This window comes from Elgaria multicarinata, chromosome 20 (genome assembly GCF_023053635.1).
Source record: "Elgaria multicarinata webbii isolate HBS135686 ecotype San Diego chromosome 20, rElgMul1.1.pri, whole genome shotgun sequence".
Lineage (NCBI taxonomy): Eukaryota > Metazoa > Chordata > Lepidosauria > Squamata > Anguidae > Elgaria > Elgaria multicarinata.
This window is the reverse complement of record NC_086190.1, coordinates 14,063,621-14,079,515: the sequence shown is the minus strand read 5'-3', so window position 1 is coordinate 14,079,515 and position 15,895 is coordinate 14,063,621. Positions and strand designations below refer to the sequence as shown.

The window sequence follows — 15,895 nt, the reverse complement described above, 5'->3', positions numbered from 1 at the left end:
TGGTGAGCCAGAGATTAGAGCCTCCAGCTCAGATTTTAATGTTCGGGCAGGCTCGTACAAGTGTACGTGGTCCCAAACCATTTAGGACTCCAAAGGCCCAAACCAGCACCTAGATTTGGGCTGGGAAACTAACAGGAAGCCAATGTAAATGACACCGAACAGGAATGACAAGATCTAAAGTCTAGCTTCCACGAGAGTTCTAGCTGCCACCTTCTGTAACAGTTGCGGTGTTTTTATAGTCTTCAAGGGCAGCCCCACGTAGAGGGCATTACGGTTCTCTAACCTAGATGTAACCAAAGCATGTATCGCTGTGGCTACAAGCCTGGTTTTAGAAGCTGGGTTGGGTGGATAGTGGTGGTCTCATGACCTTTTAATTTAACATTTTGCCCATGCACTCACAACCCCTTCCACTTCCGGCATCCTATAAGCTGGGTCATTGCTGGGTCATTTCCTGAGGTTTCTTGACCATCGGAGCAAGGGGTTATGCCCAGCACTGAAGCCTCACCTGAAATGTATGGTGGATAAGGGCAACCATTAGTCGTAGCAGGAAAATAGAACATCCATGTGTGTTCAATGGAAGGATTGTAGCTCAGTAGCAGAGCGCGTGAGAGTGCAGGACACGGAATAACGGGAGGAGGGCAACCAGGATGATCAGGGGTCTGGAAACAAAGCCCTATGAAAAGAGACTGAAAGAACTGGGCAGGTTTAGCCTGGAGAAGAGAAGATTGAGGGGAGACATGAGAGCACTCTTCAAATACTTAAAAGGTTGTCACACAGAGGAGGGCCAGGATCTCTTCTCGATCCTCTCAGAGTGCAGGACACGGAATAACGGGCTCAAGTGACAGGAAGCCAGATTCCAGCTGGACATCAGGAAAAACTTCCTGACTGTTAGAGCAGTACGACAATGGAACCAGTTACTTAGAGAGGTGATGGGCTCTCCCACACTAGGGGCCTTCAAGAGGCAGCTGGACAGCCCTCTGTCGGGGATGCTTTAGGGTAGATTCCTGCCCTGAGCAGGGCGTTGGATTCGATGGCCTTATAGGCCCCTTCCAACTCTACTATTTTATGATTCTATGTGCAGAAGGTGCCCTGTTCTATTTCTGCAGGTAGGGTTAGAAGGAATCCTCATTCTCTACTTCTAGATAGATAGAGGTAGATGGAGAGAGAGAGAGAGAGAGAAAGAAAGCGGAAGGTTCATTCTCCAGGTAGGACTACTGTCTGGCAACCCAGGAGAGACACTGCTGATGCATGCATCCCAGGGCTAGGCAAATGGGAACCCTTGTGATCTTCTGGGCAATACTTCCCCTCCCCAATCCCTGACCATTGGCCATTCTGGTCAGGGCTTATGGGAGTTGAAGTCCCAAACATCAAGAGGGCACCAGGCTGCCTTACCTCTGGAGTAGACAAGTCTGGAGCTAAACGGACCCATACTCTGACTCAGTGTCATGCTGCTTCCTATGCTGGGAGGATGGAAGAGACCGTAGCTGAGCGGCAAAGCTCCCGCTTTGTATGCGGAAGGTCCTGGGTTCGATCCAATGGGGAAGATCGGTAGTAAGCTACCTCCTCTGCCGGGGACCTTGGAGAGCACCCCATCAGGAGAGATGGAAAAATGGTCTGACCTGGAGGAAGGCAGTTTCCTTGCGTCTGTAATCTCATTCTGAATATTAAATGTTCTGAACAGACAACAGGACGGAAAAACCTGGTTGTTTTCATGCTCTCCTTGTCTTCTTTCCAGCAACGTCCGGCTGGCCGTTGCTGGAAACAAGATGGCGGACCTTTGGGCGCGATCCCTTGCAGTTCTGCTTATATTCCGACCCCTAGATCATTGGAAATGCAGCTTGATCAATCCCACTGGGTTTTTGATCGGCAATTCCTCTAGCAAGCTTTTCCCGACGGGTGCCCCGCAGAGGTGTTGGACTACAACGCCCATCATTCCCAGCCAGTATGCTGGGCATGTCTGGCTGGGAAATGCTGGAAGTTTAGTTGTAGGGCTTTTTTTTAATGTCTAAACCTGTGTAAGATTGCACGGTGTATCCATCCGTGTGCTTCTAGGTTTCCAGAGACATCTGGTTGGTCACCATAGTAAGGCACAGACACCTTTGATCCATCCCAGGAGTGTTTCTTCCGTTAAAGTAGACAGAACAAGGTTTTGGATTTCACTCGGGATAGGAACATGGAAGTGTTTTGCATCTTCACAAGTTCCTTTGCCATCAGTGGGGTCGGCCCGATGAAGAATTCTGTGCTGCTCAGAACTTTGCTGTGTCTCAAGCTAATGTTTTAATTTTTTTAGCCAGGATCAAGGGTCATTTTTCACTGCTTCGTTGCCCATGTACAAATGTGAACAACCTTCTCTCTCTGCGCTGCTGCGTCCATTTGGGCCCCATATGTGATAGGGTACTCTGCGTAATGCTTTGAAACGAGGAGACAGCAGGTGAAGAACGTCCCCTCTGCTCTCAGTCGCCCCCCTCCAAAAGTAGCTGTTTGTAAACGTGCGAACGAAACCCTTCTGCAGTTGACACTCTGGCATGTGTGTTGGTGTCCAGCATGCAGCTAAGCTCCTGCTCTGTGCAAACGATATTTGGCAATGTGGTGTAGTGGTTGGAGTGTTGAACTGGGAGTCAGGAGATCCGGGTTCAAGTCCCCACTCGGCCATGGAAGCTCACTGGGTGACTTTGGGCCAGCCACAAACTCTCAGCCCCACCTACCTCACAGGGTTGTTGTAAGGATAAAATGGAGAGGAGGAGGAGGATTATGTATGCCGCCTTGGGTTCCTTGCAGGAAAAAAGGCGGGAGATAAATGTAATAATACATAAATAAATACTGTATGAAAACTTCAGAGGTTCAGGCTTGGGCGATGGTCACGCCTTCTGTTCCGAAAACCCTAACCCAGCTTTCCCCGTGCCGGTGTCCTCTAGATGTGTTGAAGATAACTCCAGTCAGCCTGGTAGGGGATGATGGGAGTTGCAGTCCACACACATGGATGGTGGAGGATAAGATTTGCCCAAATCCAATTTGCATTGGAGTCTCTTTGCGAAGAAAGGGGGCCTCGTCTTGCACGAGCTCAGAGGCACTCTCGTCTTGGTTTTGACTTCACGTGCTCCAGGGCATAGAAAACAGGGTGCCTGTGCTCAGTGTGGATTTAAGGCCCACCCCCTTAGGCAGTCGGGAAGCATCCCTTTTCGCTGCCATTCCCAGACAGCTGTTTGGCTCCGTTTTCTGCTGGATATAGAAAGGGTGGGGCAGCGAGTGTTAAGTATGTGGGAGGCATTTCTCTTGAGGCACCGTTTTTCCTTGCGTTTCGATCCAGCCTTGACCGCAGGAATGAGTCGTGTGTGTGTGTGTGTGTGTGTGTGTGTGTGTGTGTGTGTGTGAGGATTGAGAGAGGAGAGATGTACGGGGACAGATGCACAAGCGTCACGTCGGTGGTTGGATGTGACATCGGCTTTTGGAAAGGAGCAGCGTATGTCGCACGGCAAAAGCGGTGCTAGTTTTACCTTTCAGGAGAATGTTCTTTGCAGACAGGGCGGCCTTTAATATGTAACGAAGATAGTGGCCATGATTAAATCCCATCACCTCCATCTTCTCCCTACCCCTAAGCTAATTCTGAAACACGCATACATCACACACATCAAGCTTCTTGCTTAGCTGCATTAATTGCTCCATGTGCCTTTCATTCCGCTGTCCGTGGGTATGAACAAGAAACTTCCTTCCTATAACCACCGGCAGTTCCCGTTTGAAAACTCTGCGATTCTCAAACCCTCCCTGCACACAGAAAGCCCAGCTTCCTCTGCAACCTGCTAGTTTTCCACCTGCAGGGAGAGTTTGCTTTCCGGAAGGGATTATTCAAACATGATTGCAGTCCACTACATGACTGCAGTCCAGAGATAGCCTTTACCTCTTGATTCTACTGGCCCTTCTTTATTTATTTCACCGCTCTTTTGATTGGGATAGAGTTGATGTCGGCTAGGAGCCTTTTTAGCACTGTTTATGGCAGAACACCATTAATGAACAGCAGCTTTTCAGACACAGGTCACCAATCAGCTCAAATGAGTTTGATGGATCCGTGTCTTGGGATGCCCTTGTGCGCTAGGTAATAAATAGTTTGATTTGCATCGCGGCTGGCGTCAGGAGGGACCCTGATGGATTGACTTGCCCAAGGCAGCGGCTGTCACACCCTTTACCTCCCCTGTGCCACAAGAGAAGCATATTTATTTACTATAGCGGGTCCCTAAACCTTTGCACGTTCCTTTTGTTCTAGAATTTAAAATGGAGACGCACTTGGCTCTGAATGCACGTCCCCCCTGCAAATTTGCTTTTAGTGTGTGTGATGAACAAGAAAATTCTGATCTTGGAAGAGTATGTTCTTATGACTCTGCATGAGTCACTGGTATATATATAGAGAGGGGGGGCTCCTTTCAAGGTGGTTAATATTCTGTTGCTTCTCTCTACATTAGAAATGAATAATCAGTTTTTGGCAGAATTGCTCCCACCCCTCAAAAGCAGTGGCTGGAAGGAAACAAGGCCAGCATAGTTAGTCATGCAGGGAAGCAACAGGCAGCTTCATTTTAAATGGGGGTGCTGGATGGTTCTCAAGGCATGCTATTTGGAATATGCAGCAGCCACTGGTACAGCTGGCACCGTCAGATCAACTTTAGGAATGACCCTCCCAGCTGTAATCACAGCTGGAAAGCAAGTCCCTTTGAAATCACTGGGACTTAATAATAAAAAAAATATTTATTTATTTTATTTCTATACTGCACAAGAGCTGAAGGTCTCTGGACGTTTACAAGAATTCACAAAATAATAAAACACGGCATAATAATAATAATAATAATAATAATAATAATAATAATAACTTTTATTACAGTCAACAGACCAATAAAACATATAAAAACATATAAAAACACATAATAAATATTTAAAATACATGAAATTAAAACAGAGTATGATTACATGAGCCTCCTTAAAGTTCTGTGCTAGAAGCATAAAAATACAGCGTAAACATTTAAATGTACAAAATTTAAAACAATTTAGGCAGCTAAAATCAGTTCCAATAAAATACTAGACCTCCTTAGAGGACTGGCATTAATGCCCCATCATGTAGAGGGCAGTCTTAAGTTGGTGCCGAAAAGGTGACAGTGTTGAGGGGCCACCGCTGAGAAGGCCCTCCAGGTTGTTACCACCCTCTGAGCCTCACTCTGAGTAGGCACCCAAAGGGAAGCCATAGATGTTCATTGTATTGTCCAGGCAGGTTCTGGTTGGGAGAGGGGTCCCTTCAGGTATTGCAGTCCTGAGCCAATTAAGGCTTTATAGGTTAAAACCAGGGCCTTGAATTGGGCTTGGAAACATACAGGCAGCCACCACAAGCGGGTTTATTTGCTCAGACCTTCTGGCCGCAGTTGTGAATCTGGCTGATTCACGTCGAAGTAAACATGAACAACATTTCACTTCCCAAGTTCTCGAAAGGAACACGCTTGTTCACCTTCATGTGCATTCCGGGCCGTTCGAGACCTGGTTTGGTCCGAAGTTTTTAAAGCTACTAGCTAGCTGCAGGCCAAAAGCAATTGCTTTACTGTTTCATGTCTGGAAATGTTTCCCTGTATTCATAATCCTCCTTGCCGTTTTGTTTTGCAGACAAGCCGGTGAACTACTTCCCGCAGCCTCAGGATGGTGAGTTACAAACGATTCAGATTGTATTCTTTACGCTTGACTTTTGGGGGGCACTTGGAAACTGATCTCGCGGGCCCCGTCGGCTGACACTTCCAGCGGGGAACGCACTCCCCCCTCCCGTGACCTAGTGATCTGCTTCACTGCCTCACTTGGTTCTCCTTTCACCACGCTCCTTTCCCCAGTGGCTCACTGGTTTAAATTTGCCAGCCAGAAGACAAATGATGTCCAATTCGTAATAATCTAATAATAGCGTCTCTAATTCTTGCCATGTATGTATGGTTGTTCCTGTTGCTGATTCTGTTACGGCAAGCTGGCGTCGGTGGAGAGTTGAGCTGGGATCTGGGTTCAAATGCCTCGTTGGCCAGGAAGCTCACTGGGGTAAGCCTGGGCCGTTGGTAAGAATCATAGAATAGTAGAGTTGGAAGGGGTCTCGAAGGCCATCCAGTCCAACCCCCTGCTCAAGGCAGGAATCCACCTTAACCCTAAAGCATCCCTGACAGAGGGCTGTCCAGCTGCCTCTTGAGTAGGGTGGGAGAGCCCACCACCTCCCTAGGTCGTTGGTTCCATTGTTGTACTGCTCTGACAGTCAGGAAGTTTTTCCTGATGTCCAGTCGGAATCTGGCTTCCCGTCACTTGAGCCCGTTATTCCGTGTCCTGCACTCTGGGAGGATGGAGGAGAGATCCTGGCCCTCCTCTGAGTGACAACCTTTCAAGTCCTTGAAGAGTGCTCTCATGTCTCCTCTCAGTCTTCTGTTCTCCAGGCTAAACAGGCCCCGTTCTTTTAGTCTCTACTCATAGGGCTTTGTTTCCAGACCCCTGGTCATCCTCTGAACCCCCTCCAGCTTGTCTGCATCCTTCTTGAAGTGTGGTGCCCAGAACTGGATGCAATACTCAAGATGAGGCCTAACCAGGGCCAAATAGAGAGGAACCAGTACTTCATGCAATTTGGAAGCTATACTTCTATTAATGCAGCCCAAAATAGCATTTGCTTTTTTTTGCAGCAACATCACACAATGGCCAACTAAAATGCCCATGATCACCCCCTCCACAGTATTCCCCAGCGACTGGCTCTGATATGGGAGGTGGCCAGGAGTTTATCCAAACCCCTTTTAAAAACCATCACTACATCTTGTGGCAGTGAGTTCCACAGTTTAGCTCTGCGATGTGTGAAGAATCCATTCCATTTATCTGTCCTGAATCTCCCACCAATCAGCTTCATGGGATGGCCCCACTGGGTTCAAATATTATAAGAGAGGGAGAAAAAAATCTCTCTGTCCACTCCAGGCATACTTTTATATACCTCTGCCATGTCCCCACATACCCAAAGCTAAGCGAAAAAGCCCCAAACGTTGTCAATATTTAGTGGTTCTCTCTCAGCGTGACCTACCTCACAGGGTCCTTGTGAAGATAAAAGAGGTTGAGTATTATTAACATTATTGGGAATTGCTTAGAGGAGGGGTGAGATCTAAAACAAACGTAAGGAATGATTATTTCATTTATTTTTTTAAAACTTTAATATACCATTGGTTCAGGGCATTAGAAGCAACTTCTCCTTGAATGCCCCCTACTTAAAAAAGCAGTGTACAGCACCATGTACACTGATGTTGCTATATAAATAATAATAATAATAATAATAATAATAATAATAATAATTCTCCCGCATTAAAAAATAATAGTACCTACCCTTTCCTGTGATTCTGCTCTCTTCCACCCATAGAATCATAGAATCATAGAATAGCAGAGTTGGAAGGGGCCTACAAGGCCATCAAGTCCAACCCCCTGCTCAATGCAGGAATCCACCCTAAAGCATCCCTGACAGGTGGCTGTCCAGCTGCCTCTTGAAGGCCTCTAGGGTGGGAGAGCCATATGATCTTTCACTTCGTATACCTTGGCATCTTTAAAAATAAATAAATAAAAAATTCATAATAGACCATTTAAACCAAAGTGACAAATCGCAGCTGGCATCCCTTTATAAACAATATTTTTGCTCTTTGACTTTCTCTCTCTGTTTCTCTCTTTGCAAGGCCAAAACACTTAGCCTTCCCGTCCCTTTTGAGCTCTTTTCAATGGAATCGAAAACAAGTATGTGAAGACTTTGAAGAGAAAAGACCAGGGCCGCTCCACGCATTACGGTTCACGACTTCCCGCCATCCCATTCGAAGAGGCCGTGCACGCACGTACCGTGCGATTCCTTTGGCCGAACGGCGGGTTAGCCGTGCAAGCTCACTTCTGGCGGGACGGTGCACATTCCACGCCAATGGTGTACATACGCTCATGCTCCGTAATGTGTGAAGCTGGCACTGTTGTTTGCCCGAGGCAAATGAGAGGGTTGGGATTTTGCCCCGCTCTTCGCCCAACCCTCTAGATACCGCGGCAGGTTTTCGTTGGGTGTTTAAGGATCGTCTGCTATTGATCCTAAACACAAAAGAGTGAAGGATCCACTTGACAGAAGCTGCAGGCAGACCCAGGCCAGGGGCTTGGCGAGACGAGGGGTTTGGAGGAGTATGATCTTGCGATATTAGGATCGCGACATTGTCCCCCTTGTCCACACATCGCGGCCGCCATTTTGGATTTGTTTTTGTCAAAAGGAAAGGAGCGCTTGAGCGACATGTAAGTTTTTTTTTAAAAAAAACTCCCCCCACCCCACCCCTGATGGGCACAGAGCTCATGAGCAGCTCTGTGCCCGGTTCCCAGCTCCTCGCGTTTACTCGCAAGGAGCTGGGACAGAACAGCGATGGTGGGCCCCATGTTTTGTGGTGTCAGGATGATCGTGGTCCCCCCATGCAGTTGGCAAGCAGCCGGGGGAGGAGCCAGAATGGAAGATTGACAGGGGCGCTGCAGGGATAGAACAAGATCTTGGCAAGAACATGAGTAGAAGAACCAGAATGGAATGTTGTTGGGAAGGTGGGTGGAGCCAGAATGGAACGTTGGTGGGAAAATAGGAGGAGCCAGAATGAAATGTTGTTGGAAGGTGGGTGGAGCCAGAATGGAATGTTGGTGGGAAAATGGGAGGAGACAGAATGAAATGTTGTTGGGAAGGTGGGTGGAGCCTGAATGGAACGTTGGTGGGAAAATGGGAGGAGACAGAATGGAATGTTGGTGGGAAAATAGGAGGAGCCAGAATGGAATGTTGTTGGAAGGTGGGTGGAGCCAGAATGCAACATTGGTGGGAAGGTGGGTGGAGCCAGAATGGAATGTTGGTGGGAAAATAGGAGGAGCCAGAATGGAACGTTGGTGGGAAGGTGGGTGGAGCCTGAATGGCACGTTGGTGGGAAAATAGGAGGAGCCAGAATGGAATGTTGTTGGAAGGTGGGTGGAGCCAGAATGGAACGTTGTTGGGAAGGTGGGTGGAGCCAGAATGGAATGTTGGTGGGAAAATAGGAGGAGCCAGAATGGAACGTTGGTGGGAAGGTGGGTGGAGCCTGAATGGCACGTTGGTGGGAAAATAGGAGGAGCCAGAATGGAATGTTGTTGGAAGGTGGGTGGAGCCAGAATGGAACGTTGTTGGGAAGGTGGGTGGAGCCAGAATGGAATGTTGGTGGGAAAATAGGAGGAGCCAGAATGGAATGTTGTTGGAAGGTGGGTGGAGCCAGAATGCAACATTGGTGGGAAGGTGGGTGGAGCCAGAATGGAATGTTGGTGGGAAAATAGGAGGAGCCGCAATGGAACGTTGGTGGGAAGATGGGTGGAGCCAGAGTGGAATCTTGGTGGGCTCATGGGCAGAGCCTGAAAGAATTTCCTGGCTGGGAAGTTCAGCTACTTCTAATCTTCCTCGAAAAGCTCTGTATCCCAGGGAGCTGCAGGTACGTGTGTGTGAGGAATCCTGAGTGAATTCTGCACTTCGCTTTCGAGCCAGCCCATGTATATATGTATGTCTAAATATATATTCCATTTAAATTCACCACTTCTGCCAAAGTAAACCCACCTTGCGCACAGATAATGTACCAGGGCCCTAGCAGGCTGTGGTTTGCATTCAAACAGCTTCCCCTAATATCAGGATACATATGTGCGGCCCTAGCAAATTGCATCCACCTGCCCACTGAACTGGCAAGGAATTGTTAATGGGTTCCGCGTGTTCCTCTTGAAGAAAGGGGATTGGCATCATTTTGGAGTTTTCCGAGCCTTTGTCAAAATTATATGTTGTGTCTGAGCTGGAAACGAACAAGCAGAGAGAGGACTTGTTATAATTGACAGGGAGAATCAGTGGTGATAGGTTTGGAACTGCAAAGGATTCTCCCCCCCCCCCCCAAAGGTGGATTCAGTCAATTTTACAGTAGAGGGGGTGGGATAACCAGTCATTCTTGCAGGAGGGTGCATTTGGGAGCGGTACTCCAAGCACCTGGACATGCATGGGACTCAGATATTGTCACACATTCACCTCGGATACTGTTCACGCTACCAACTCGGAGAATCCTAGCCTTTCAGAGATATACAACGACGACAGTTTATTGCTTATTAGCCGGTCAGGCCCTGCGCATACAGAAACATGATAAAACACTCCTCACGCCAGAGGTAATGCCAAAAATACAAAGTGTTAATAAAATGGCTCACAAGAGCAGGTTAAAACATCTTGTAATCCTGGACAATATTTGCTGACATATTATTACTAGGGTGACCCTGTGGAAAGGAGGACAGGGCTCCTGTATCTTTAACAGTTGCATAGAGAAGGGAATTTCAGCAGGTGTTCATTTGTATGCATGTCGCACCTGGTGAAATTCCCTCTTCCTCACCACAGTTAAAGCTGCAGGAGCTCTACTAGAGTGACCAGATTGAAAAGAGGGCAGGGCAGCTGCAGCTTTAACTGTTGCGACGAAGAGGAAATTTCACCAGGTTCCCCGTATATACAAATGACACCTGCTGAAATTCCTTTTCAACACAACTGTTAAAGATACAGGAGCCCTGTCCTCCTGTTCATATGGTCACTCTAATATATTATATTATATTAATAAGTTTAGTCTTTTATGGCTGCCAGTGACTTTCATTTCTCCAGAGCCCATTTATTTATTTCTATTTATTTATTTATCATATTTATACCCCGCTCCTCAGCCAAAAAAGGCTCTCGGAGCGGCTTACACGTCGCAAAAAAGACAGTCCCTGCCCTCAGGCTTACAGTTTAATAAAGACATGACACACAAGGAAAAGGAGTTCAGGAGGGAAGAGGTAAAGAGAGAGAGAAATTAAGTGGACTGGGAAAAGGGCTGATGGGATTGTCCTGCTCCCGAAGGAGGGGAGTCCAACTGGAGCAGGCCCTGATGTTTCCTCGGCCTGCTCCTGTCCCCTCGGTCCTTCTTCTTCCCCACAGGACCAAGATGGCAGTTTGCCCTGTGGGGGTGGGGGAAGAGTCCAACTGGAGCAGGCCCCGATGTTTCCTCGGCCTGCTCCTGTCCCCTCGGTCTTTCTTCTTCCCCACAGGGCCAAGATGACAAACTTGGCAGTCCAATATGATGTGTAATAGTCTGTACCAGCCAGTAGTGTTAGAATTATGCTTGCAGAGGAGATATAATTGAACCCAACAATTAAGGGCTCAACGTATTGTTTCCTCAGCTCTGCGTACATTACCTACAAAGTGTACTAGGCAAGACCTTAGATCTAGGGCCGTGCTCCGCTCCGATTCGGATTGCGAATCTGCAGCGGAGCAACCCAATCCGATTCTGTCAAAAGTGGATCCGAATCGGGTCGGGGAAGCTGCGGATCAAGGCGAAGCGGTTCGCCTCCATCCAGAGCTCCGAACGCAGGTAAGGTGGGGGGGAGGGGGCTCAGCTGGTGCCGGAGCCACCCGGAGTCCATGCAGTGATGGCGGCAGAGCCACGTAAGGGGGCAGGGTGGAGTGGGGCTTATTCAGCCTTCATTTTGCCCCCCTTCCTCACTTATCTGCCTCTGCCATTCGCCATGGAGGCAAGTAAGTAGGGAAGGGGGGGCAAAACCTCGATCTGCCCCTCCAGATCTTGCTCTGCAGAGTGGAGCAGGGGAGGGTCGGATCAACCCGAAGTGGATCGGCATGATCTGAAAGTTGTGGATCGGGCCACGAAGCGGTTTGGGGGGCTCCGTGCACAGCCCTACTTAGATCTGTGCTATCAAGCAGTTCTGGTTTAACAAAGTGTATCTTTATCGGTACTGGCTGTGTTTTGGTCTGACAGCTCGGCACGTGCAAGGCAGAGGCAGGCCCAAGAAATGCTTTGTAGTGTTCCGTTTGCAAGTGGACATGCAGTTGTGGCAAAGTGTTGATGTTTTTGCTCCATTCGAGCCTGTTTAGCTCTTGGACAGCTTAAAACGCCAAAGGGCAGTGCTGATGAAGTTGAAACCGATGGAGACAAAGCGAAATTGAGAAGACAGGACTTCGAGGTGGGAGGGAGGGATGACGGGTGAAAAGGGGCTCTTAAAATAGACGCCAAAGAATGAAACCCGGAGTTCCCCAGAAGAGAAGCTGGCAGATTAGGGAGCCGGAATGGAACCTGGGTGGAGCTATAGGAAATTTGGATCTTTTCAGATCCCGCTATAAACACCTGGAGAAGAAGGCTATCAATGGCTACTAGCCCTGATGGTTGTGTGCTACCTCCAGTATCCGAGGCAGTAAGCCTGCGTGCACCAGTTGCTGGGGAACATGGGTGGGAGGGTGCTGTTGCACCATGTCCTGCTTTGTCGGTCCCTGGCCGAGGGCTGGTTGGCCACCGTGTGAACAGAGTGCTGGACTAGACGGACCCTCGGTCTGATCCAGCAGGGCTCTTCTTATGTTCTCATATTCTTACTATTAGTTTAGCTTCTTTGATGCAGTTTTTCAGACAGGTAAGAGAAATACTGGTTGACAACATTACATACATGGAGTTGGTTTTCTCCCCCCCCCCTTTCAAAATATACTGGTGATCAAAACATTTCTAAGAAACAGCAGCCAATTAATAGCTTGTTGATTCCTCTCTTTCTTCCTTCCCCCCCCCTTTTTTGTCAAGAGTAGGAGAACAACGGGTGTTTGATGAAAAAAAAATAATGTGATTAATCTATAATTGGACCAAGGGTGTCTTGTTTAAAAATAAAGATGAACGTAGGTGTAGCTTGCATCTCGGTACTGTGAAATATTAATATCTCAAGCCTATGTAGATGACATATTTCCCTTTAAAAATAAAAGCACCTTTTCTAATGTACTAGGCATATTCTCTTCCGGAGTAGGAGTCTATAGGGTGTTTTGTGATACCCATCCTATCATCAGCAGCATCATCGGCATCACCATCACATTTCTGTCCCACCTTTTTCCATCTTGAAAGGAACCCAAGGTGGGGTATGTGATCCTCACACCTCTCCATTTTATCCCTACGACAACCCTGTAAAGTAGGTGAGGCTGGGAGAACCCGCGACTGGCCCAAAGTCACCCATTGAGTTTCATGGCTGAGTGGGGACCCAGATCTCTCATGTCCCAACCCAACACTCTAACCACTACGCCACACTTGGCATGCTGTTGGATGGAGACCTGGATGCTGGTTTGGCAAAGGATTTGCCCTTTAAATTTAGGACACTAAATGGAGCAGTATCTATTCTCTCTCCCTTCTCACCTTCTCTCCATACAAGAGTCTTCCTTTTAATTCCACCCTTGGAGAAGGGTGGGATTACAGTGCACTAAATCAGCCTCCTTCAACCTGGTGCCCTCCAGATGCTAAGTCTGGTCTCCCTGCTACCCTAAAAGTGGACCACTTCAAGACGCCCCCTGAAATTGATGGATGCCATCGTCAGCTACCGAAACCCCACGGGGATCTTAAAAGTCCTGGAGGTTTTCTCTCTCTCTCTCTCTCTCTCTCTCTCTCTCTCTCCCTCTCCCTCGCATCCACTCACACACCATTTCCCCAACTCCTTCTAAATGAGGAATGAGCCATGCTCGGAAAATATGGGTCATGAACACACACACACACACACACATCTTTCGTGCTTCGACAGAACGTCGCGCCCCCTTTGAGAGCCGAGGAACTCTCTTGGGGGATTGCCTCCTGCAATCGTGCCCTCGGGCTGTGGGTGAGCCTTGGGGGGGTGCAGCCGATTCGGAGCTGCTGAAGGGGGAGACGATTGCCCCGGACGGTGGGGGTGAACGGTTTCTAAGGAGAGACGTTGCGATCAATCAATCCGCCTGTGTTCTCGGGCGCGCCGGCTTGTTTATCTACAGCGCACAGGCGTTATTGATAATTAATGACGCCTCCGTGCTCATTTCCCAGGCTTTTTCGTGCCCGGGTGGGCCGCTCTAATGTCTTGAAAGCCTGCTGGAGATTCAGGGTTTCTTCTTCAGCGTTTCGCCACCCCAGGCCCCTTTGAGCAAGGCTCTGGGTGCAGCACGGCATGAGATGCCAGAATGCAAAGGTGCCTTTCACCCACCTGCTGCAAGGAGACGTTCACCGGAGCTTCCAACACTGGGGATTAAAAACCTCCTCGTTCGAGCCCTGCTTCTTCTGGGGCTTCCAGAACCAGGAAGCGCCTCAAATTTCTCTTCACCCCAACAAGATTTGCAAAGGCTGCGGGGTGTGTGTGTGTCTTTGTGGGAGAGGACAGGGGTGACACTACCTCAGGTTAACCGCTGAACGATAGCGGCGCCTCCGTTTGCACTGCCCGTAAAAAAACAGGTGTGGGGAGGCCACGAGGGAACGCCTTTTTATAGCCCCGTAAAACCCTCAGCGGTGATGCAGGATAGAAAGAAAAAACACTTGATAAATTAAATATTGGAAGAAACGCATGCTCTCCCTTCTCGGCCCCATAAATATTGGGTTTGCCGTCTGCTTCTTGCGGGCTTTCGGGACCATCCTGGGGTGGAGAGGTGTTTTCCTTTTGCAATCTCTCTTTTGTTAAAGACCAGTTAGCTGATTAAAAATGAAAGCGTTGTAAATTCTTCCTGCCCAGGGCTGCCATGGGGACGTAGATCTTCACGCTGAAGGCTGCGTTCAGTTTCCTGATCATTGCATGGGGCCCGTCATCCAGTTTTAATCACATTGGTTTTAATTAGTTAATTGATTAAGTCTGCATACATTTACAAATGTACAGGACCATTGTTCTTGAATTAAAGAGCATACATTTGTTTTCAGGGGACGTCAGTGCAGCCGATATATTAGAGAGACGTCTCCTCCTTGCGTGTGTGAGAGGAGAATGCCTCTTCTAAGGTGGTGTTAGAGGGATTCCATCCTGTGTGTGAGAGGAGAATGCCTCTTCTAAGATGGTGTTAGAGGGATTCTATCTTATTTCATAGATTCATAGAATAGTAGAGCCGGAAGGGGCCTACAAGGCCATCGAGTCCAACCCCCCACTCAATGCAGGAATCCACCCTAAAGCATCCCTGACAGATGGTTGACCAGCTGCCTCTTCAATGCCTCTAGTGTGGGAGAGCCCACAACCTCCCTAGGTCACTGGTTCCATTGTCGTACTGCTCTAACAGTCAGGAAGTTTTTCCTGATGTCCAGCTGGAATCTGGCTTCCTTTAACTTGATCGTGTTATTCCGTGTTCTGCACTCTGGGAGGATTGAGGAGAGATCCTGGCCCTCCTCTGTGTGACAACCGTTTAAGTATTTGAAGAGTGCTCTCATGTCTCTCCTCAATCTTCTCTTCTCCAGGCTAAACATGCCCAGTTCTTTCAGTCTCTCTTCATAGGGCTTTGTTTCCAGACCCCTGATCATCCTGGTTGCCCTCCTCTGAACACGCTCCAGATTGTCTGCGTCCTTCTTGAATTGTGGTGCCCAAAACTGGACGCAGTACTCTAGATGAGGCCTAACCAGGGCCGAATAGAGAGGAACCAGTACCTCACACGATTTGGAAGCTATACTTCTATTAATGCAGCCCCAAATAGCATTTGCCTTTCTTGCAGCCACATCACACTGTTGGCTCATATTCAGCTTGTGATTTCTGAGAGAGGGGAACGCCTCTTTGAAGATGATGTTTGAGGGATTCCATCTTGTGTGAGAGAGGAGAATGCCTCTTCTAAGATGGTGTTAGAGGGATTCCATCTTGTGTGTGATAGGAGAATGCCTCTTCTAAGATGGTGTTAGAGGGATTCCATCTTGTGTGAGAGAGGAGGATGCCTCTTCTAAGATGGTGTTAGAGGGATTCCATCTTGTGTGAGAGAGGAGAATGCCTCTTCTAAGATGGTGTTAGAGGGATTCCATCTTGTGTGTGAGAGGAGAATGCCTCTTCTAAGATGGTGTTAGAGGGATTCCATCTTGTATGTGAGAGGAGAATGCCTCTTCTAAGATGGTGTTAGAGGGATTCC

At 48.3% G+C, this 15,895-nt stretch overlaps 1 protein-coding gene across 1 annotated transcript in view; it reads left to right on the top strand.

The window, feature by feature from the left end:
• Nucleotides 1-15,895, top strand: part of AGRN (agrin) — a 269,076-nt gene that overhangs the window by 103,349 nt on the left and 149,832 nt on the right. The window contains exon 3 of the mRNA XM_063145056.1: nucleotides 5,635-5,670. Within this exon, the coding sequence (XP_063001126.1) occupies nucleotides 5,635-5,670 (36 nt within the window). The remainder of the gene's footprint in view (nucleotides 1-5,634; nucleotides 5,671-15,895) is intronic.